General features: G+C 34.4%; 1 protein-coding gene across 1 annotated transcript in view; it reads right to left on the reverse strand.

Moving 5' to 3' along the window:
- Positions 1-8,063, reverse strand: part of LOC103893554 (contactin-associated protein-like 4) — a 203,461-nt gene that overhangs the window by 21,075 nt on the left and 174,323 nt on the right. Inside the window, exon 18 of the mRNA XM_019470308.1 lies at positions 3,646-3,864. Within this exon, the coding sequence (XP_019325853.1) occupies positions 3,646-3,864 (219 nt within the window). The remainder of the gene's footprint in view (positions 1-3,645; positions 3,865-8,063) is intronic.

An 8,063-nucleotide genomic window follows, 5' to 3' on the forward strand; every position in this document is an offset into this window, starting at 1 on the left:
GGGAAGGGAAGGGAAGGGAAGGGAAGGGAAGGGAAGGGAAGGGAAGGGAAAAAGGAAAAAAACCTCAACAAATAATAAAACCCAAGAACAAAAACAGAAAAAAAAACAAAGAAAAAAAGGAAAAAAGAAAAAAGAAAAAAGGGGATTTGAGACTGATGAGCTGTACAGTTTTACTCTTTCAAGATCCTACTAAATGATCAACTGATCTGTGTGTCTGTCCATCTGTCAATCTCATGGTGTGGATCATGATACCCCACAGTTGATGTCTGGCCTGACATACTTTGTCCCATACTGGAAGTTGTGTCCATTCTTGAGTAATAGGAAGGTTTATCCACCTCACTACAGATGAATACTGGTCAGGATATACCTGACTACCAAGCAAATGCAATAAAGATACAGGGCAATCCTAAGGCTAACAGCAATTATTGCTTCATTCACTGTTGTTTATTTTTAGCACACTTCCTCACAGCTAGCCTTTTATTCACCCTGATTGCATAGCAAGGTGTGCAGTCTACATACCATCTCTCTTATCCTTTGTTGCACAACTTACTCTGATATTTCCTGTCATTTGTTCTGTTTTAAAAAGTAAAAGCAGAAAATACTCTGTGATATGTAAGATTACCAACTATAATTCTCATGCATTTCCAATTAACTTTTGGTTAAATGTTTCTGTGTGGTCATCCATTTTTATCCCCTTTTATTCCAAAGTTTGTAAAATTCCTGGTGTTACATGGAAAATCTTGACATAGCTGTTGTTATTTACAGATATAATGGCACAAAACCACCCAACAATATGAAGATTTTATGTTATCTCTGCTAAAATGTGCATTTTGATGGCAGCTATAGGCTTTAGTTCTTCTTCTGGCTTCTTTGGAAAACCAGAGTATATACATGTAAGAGGTAAAAAAAGAGTGTTTTAGCCTGAAGAAATCACAGTCCTAGTATGTTAGTAACTGACTGATGGGTGACTGTGGCAGGTACTAGGTATACGAGATGACATTTAAGTAAAGAGTGCCTCTGCTAATACCATATATGTCGTTTTTCTCTAGATCCTTTCACTGGTTTGAGCAGACAAGCCTGAGTCCGTACCAGTGGACTATCAGTGGAAGTAAGTCTCATTACTCTCTTCACTGAAAAAAATTATATTTAATTGAAGAGATGAAAATATCTTATAAATAGTTGGGAGTTATAAAAAGTTGCATTATCCAAAAGATTGGTTTAACTCAAACACAAAACAAACTAGACACCATATTGATCCACATGACAGTATTGCAGCTGCAGAAACAGATTACCCAAAAAAACTTGCTGCAGTCATAGCAAACCCTCACAAATTGTATTCAGGAAATGCATGACACAAATGATTCAAATGAATCATCATTTGTCATGTCACACTTCAAAAACACTGTTTTGACTGAATAAAATTAAACAAATGCCATTTTTATCAGTTCTGCTCCAAATTATTTCAAAATAATTGTATAAATTCATAGGGGATTTCAAGGTACAGAGTACTATAGTGAATGTTATTTCATTTTACTCCTAGGACCTTAAAGAATTTTCAGAGAGGAAAAAAAACCCACAACACTAGAAGCAAAACAACAGAATCACTCTTCTAATACAATTATTCACCTGAACATTATCTGAACACAACAAGCTAGACAGCTTGCTTGTAGATAAGTCAAAACAGTTTTTAAATTGTCAGCTCCATACAGGAGATGGATGTATATAAATTACTAGAATTTGTCAAATTTTTTTACAAAAAAATCACTCTACTGAATGGCCAATTACTTCATAAAAAATTGCAAGAAAGTGCAACTGTCAATACAGGTTAGTACAGTATTAGATTGTTTGGGAGAAGGGTTAGAAGAACTAGAGATCAATTAATTGTCAAAATTATTATAAAACTGTTCAGACTTGTTATTAGCATAAACACCTGTAGGATTAGACCATTTCTTAGTCTTGCTTCACAGATCAGACCTTGCAAATTCAAATTGATCTAATTTCAACTGTTCGATAAATAGCAGTTATATAGTAAGTCAAGTCAGAGGACAGCAATATAATTTATTGTAGTAAAGTAAACAGAAATCTCCTAGTCATTCCATTAATAGTTCTAGTCCATTACTGCAAATATAAACTAATGTTAAGACTTCTAACTCCACTATAGCTAATATCTTGGATATCTTCTTTGTTATAGAAAACTCCTCAATGCTTTTAATCAAAATTAAAATTCTTCAATGTTTGGTCTAGTCTCTATCTTCTACCCTTGATGCCTTTTGAGGCACAAGTCAGAATTCCAATCTCAGCATACAAGGGTTCCCTCTCCATTTAATTTTTTCCTAAGGATTCACAGTTTCTGTAGCTACAGTTTCAGAACACTATTCTTCTTAACAGCACTCCTCCCCAACACACAACAAATAAAACATAAAATTCTTCAATGTTTGGTCTAGTCTCTATCTTCTACCCTTGATGCCTTTTGAGGCACAAGTCAGAATTCCAATCTCAGCATACAAGGGTTCCCTCTCCATTTAATTTTTTCCTAAGGATTCACAGTTTCTGTAGCTACAGTTTCAGAACACTATTCTTCTTAACAGCACTCCTCCCCAACACACAACAAATAAAACATAAATTCATTTAGTATGATGTGTCTCACAGCAGATCTAGGTAACGTTCTGTTTAAAAGTAGGGCAGACTTTACATGCTCTTATACTGTATTCCATACATATACACCAGAAATTTACAAATTCATAATATGGCAATATTACAGTAAGAACACTACCATGTACATAACGCATAGCTCTACATAGCTCTATGTAATAGCTAAGTAAACATTAAGTAATTTTTTGTTATTCCATTTCTGCTTTTCCAGTGTTTTATCTAAATACATTAATGTCATATTTACTAAAGTACAAAGGCAGAAATATTCAGGTAAACTTCTTCCTTTGAAGCTTTCACAGTTTAGACAGAACCAACCATAGATCTGTATTTTTCCTGGTTGTGTGAAATCAAATAGTCCCTTTCTCTTGTTTCCAATACTAAGTAAACACAGTCTGATTATTTCATTAAATGTGTTAGCAAAGGGCAGAGGAGTAGATCACAGGTTCATAGAATCACAGAATGGTTTGGGCTGGAAGGGACCTTTAAAGTTCATCTATTCCACCCCCCCTGCCATGGGCAGGGACATCTTTCATTAGACCAGGTTGCTCAAAGCCCTGTCCAACTTGACCTTAAACACTTCCAATGATGGGGCATTCACAACTTTTCTGGGCAACCTGAGAAGTTGTGGATGAAGAGAGACAACAAAATTTCCTTGAAATTACAGAAGTAACACAGCTTCCTTCAGCAGGCGACATCCTCTCAAAAAATGGTGCAAATAGAGATCCTTTAGTTGTTCTTCAGACTTCAAAAGAAAAAAACTTTGGTTGAAATCCTGTCCAGCAGTAACTATAGGCTAAGGTACTGAATTTGTAATCTCAAAATAGAGCTACATCTCCATGGATTTTTCACAAAAACTCTCATCTCATCATAAAAACTGTTTTCAAAAAACCCAGTTGCCACCTTTTTTTCTTCCTGTTTGTTTTTTTTTTTTTAAATTACTTTTCATATTTCCATGATGATAACTAGGAAGGATTCTGTTAAATGAGTGCTTACCTACAAAAAGCTGGCTGTTGAGCTGCAAGCGAATATGCCCATCAGGTGGAGCACTGTGAGAGCTTTGTGGAAGCTGATCTACTTGTAAGGATGCCTCTTTGATGTTTCGTTCAGCCTTCACATAATGCCACTGGTTGTCATTTAAGGAAGTGAGTGATTGCACTGTAACTTCGCTAGGTCCATTTCCAACATCAAATGAAAAAATCACTTCAGATGGAGCTAGAAAGAGGACAGTAATAAAGGACATTTTAATTATTTCATAGTTAATTGGGTCACAAAATGATTAAGTGGCAGAACAAGTTACTTTAATGTCTAGCCTATTATTTCATGAGATAATACTGATCGTTTTAGGGGAAAAGTTTAGTTCGGGAGGCCTATCCCCAAAGTTCATTCTTCACACTCACTGACAACGAGAACAATGATTTGTCAACAGCATGGAAATCAAACTGTTTGTGGACCCCTAGAGAGCATAGTAGTCAAGAAACAGTGAAATGTGCTAGCTTCATTATTTTTCAGTTTGGATAAAAAGCAACTCTTGCTTACATGCTAATTGATTACCATTGTTAACTGTATTTACATTACCACATATAATCCAATCGACATCTTCTACCGTCTATTTGCTTTTGTTATTTATTCACACAATCTCTACATATATCAGAGGGCAAATTTTTATGTAGTTTATGAGACTATGTATATGGTGAATTAAACTGAGTCATTCCCTAAGCAACTTTCACATTACATGGTTTTATGGTTTGCTTAGAAAATCATAACTGAATCTTTGCAGGTCAAAATAATAAGATGAAGAATATGCCAGAAATTGAAGATCTGAAAATTATGAATATTCTCTCTGAAACTGTTTCTTTCACATATTCAAGGACAATCGTGTATGAAAATAAGTAATCCCTAAACAAGGGATTGCCAGCATTTTGAATTATTAAGGATTTGATTAAAGGACTAGAGGTCTGAGAAGTTCCATGAATCCAAGAGAAAAGTTCCCATTTATGTCATTGGACTCTGAGAGAAAAGCAAAACAATTAGAAATAGTCAAGAGAAATAAATCAGCTTTAAACAACATTTTCAAAGATGAATTTGCTGAATTAAAAAAAAAAAATTCAATGAAATATTTTTATTTTCTTTTCACTTTTTAAAGATACATTAGACTTTTTATAACATTTAGATCCACTTTGGCCAACCTTTAGACTGAGTAATGCCACATGCTTGCAATCCCTTAAGCCCTGAATCTGCTTGTTATAAACTATTTTTCTGTAACAGTTGAACCTGAGAGAGAAAAGTAAAATGACAAATACACATAGCATTTGACTTTCCAAATAAAGTAAGGCATAATATGCAGTCAATTTTTAAACAAAATGCCTTTTTTAATAAATGATGTATTCTGCTTAAAAATCACCAGTGTTTTATACAATAATAAGAAATAGCTGATATCTAAAAACAGTTCCTCAGTAAAATGAATTTTAGGATAAATTTGTCTCATTTGGACAAAGTTGAGAGCTCAGTCTCCTCTTACTGAGGGGTAAAAGAAAAAAAAAAACAAACCACACAGTAGGAGAACAAAAGCAACAGAAACTCCATGTTATCGGGTAAAGAGCATTTCTGCTGAATGTTACCTTCTGTAGGGAGGTCTTTGTAATTCTCCAGATACTGTTGGAGTGAAGCCTGAAAACACAAATTCTGCTTTGAACTCACTGAATGTGCCTATTAAATAGCATATCAGAATGACAGATCTGATAAATAATGTTACTGTTTAGATATTAAAGGCAAGAAAACACATAATAAAGATTTTGAAATAACCACTGAAATAATGAATTATGTTAGTACCACTAAAAAAGTAATATAAACTTGAAAAAAGGGAACCAATCCCAGAAGTTCCAGAGATGAAGGCCCAGATAGCAAGGATGACCATATGGTCATATGTTGGAGTGTCTGAAGACTGACCATACGATAAGTCAGAAAAAGTGAAAAAAATAATCAGTTAACATTCTATAATATTTTAAATAATTCTGCTAAAACCAACTACACTGAAAATTTGGAATAAACTTGGCATTTATAAGCACAGTGGTCAAATGACCTGTGGAAGGTATCCAACAGCACATGGGGAGATGCTGACTGAGTTCTAAAATTTGTCCTCTTGCGACAAGGGACTGAAGCAAAGAACATTTTGGTCATTTCCTGGGCAGCAGGGGAGGGTATGTCCAGAAGTTCTCTTCTGGTGCAAAAATACTTTGTGGGCCCTACCTACGTAGGTTTTACTCAGAAATTTTCCAAACATTGCAGGGACTCTTGTGGCCCTAATGCATTTAAACATAGTCAGAGCACAGCTATAGATTGGCAAAGTGGAGCGGAAGATGCAGTTGATGGTAATCATGGAGAGTGGTCAGTGGCTAGCTGTGGCTAAAATGACTATCAGAAAACACAGTCGTCGAGAACCACTCACAGTATCGAGGTTGAGCATCACATGCAGAAGCAGAAAGTGATTACCAAGTAATATGGTACAGAATACAAAACCCAAGCACTTTCCATAAAGGAAACAAGTGAACTCCACTCATCCTGGACAGTAAGTTGTGAATTTTGGCAGATGAAGGCCAACAGCAACTGCATATTGGACTCTTCAGAACTACTTCCAAATCAACCAAAGACGACCCTCCAAGTTAATGCATCATAGTGTTCCCAACCCTACTTTAAATTTCTGTTCAACTCATTGCTTTTAAACAGGAAATAATCCTTCAGTGTGCACTCAGATAGTATAAAATAGTTACTCAGACTTTCAGCTAGAGGATGTAACCTGCGGTCATATAATTATTTAATAGAGTGTACTATTCAGAGTTGAATCAGCATTGTTGCTTTCAACCACTACTTCTGCAGAAGATTACAGGGACTCAAACAAAAATGCAAAGACTTGAGGTTTTTATGATTCTGTGGGGAAAAAAAAAAGGATCAAGTGTCTTCTTCAAGACAATTCATTTCCTCTGTGTTTTAAAATACAGTTAGGCTGCACACCTCCATTTTTGCAATAGCTTTCTAGAATATTATACACAGATGCACTGTGTGTTTATAACTTTATAAAACCAAACAAACAGCACTAAACTACACATTTCCTATTAAGATTCTTGATCTGACACTCTTGCTTTGGCAGAGTTAGATTTAAAGGTCTGAAGTCCATTATGTCATAAATAAAAGAATTAGATATAAAGCTTGAGAACAATCAATAAAATACTAAGAAAAATCACTGTGTTCACAAGTATGGAATGCCAAATATTAATGACATAATGCGTTTTAAATCATTTCTAACACGTCCTCATCTTAAACACTGACACCTGACATTTTCATTATTGTTATTTATTATTACACAAAACAAAAAAAGACATTGATTTATGTGGAACTATTAACAGAGTATCAAGTGTGAGTTGGTGATTTACATTCACATCTATTATAAAAGAGTATATGATGATGAAATCTAAGTGATCCTATACAATATGAAATGTTCAAGGTGATTAACTTTTTTTTTTTTTTTTTTGAGAGAAAGGGTACTTGTGATGGAAAGGTATATTGATCATTTCTGACTGATATTACCTTCAATGGAAACACACAATTCTGGTTCCACTACAAACAATCTTACCTATGATGCACAAAAAAGAATAGGTCTGTCTATTCAATGAATTAGGATGTTTCTGAAAGTGAAAAAATATCTTTATATGCTACACAATAATGAAATAAACTTTGTTTTTTTAAATGCTGAAAATACAGACCAATTCATCCTTTCACTTTCCTTCATGCCTCACTAGTCACAAGTCATGTAAAAACCGTAAGTATACAGTAGTTTGGGTGCTTATGAATGAATGGGACAAGTGACATGAGTTTGCATATTATTACTCTGAAGAAAGAGTTATGGTTTTCTGCCAGCTGTCTGAATAAATTCCTTTAATGTTTCCATGATTTAACTGTTTATTTTGAAAATGGAAAATCATTTATCACAGAAGAATATCATCATTGCTTCAGAGATTCTCCACTGAAGTGCTGACCCCGTACATTTTCTGTATAATGCTACTGTGTTTTCACCTGTTCACAGAACTTTAACAGAAGGCAGTTCATACTCTTGATAAACATGGCAAAAACACTGTTGAAAACAGGGTGTCTTTCAAATACAGCACTACAGTTTGAGATAATGCAAACCAAATCGATTAAGTGTTACACAATATTCTATTGTTAAACTGCTTACAGAACACAGGTGATTTCCCGTTTGTTTCAATAACCAAAGACATTAACATTGGCAAAAAAACCCAAGCAAGCAGAATATTTTACTTTTTAATAAAGATGCATTAACATTTCTACAGTAATATTTTGCATTATATGATATATATTTTATATATATATTTATTTGCACTCTTTGCTGGAAAATACTT

Source organism: Aptenodytes forsteri, unplaced genomic scaffold (genome assembly GCF_000699145.1).
Source record: "Aptenodytes forsteri isolate BGI_AS27 unplaced genomic scaffold, ASM69914v1 Scaffold42, whole genome shotgun sequence".
NCBI lineage: Eukaryota > Metazoa > Chordata > Aves > Sphenisciformes > Spheniscidae > Aptenodytes > Aptenodytes forsteri.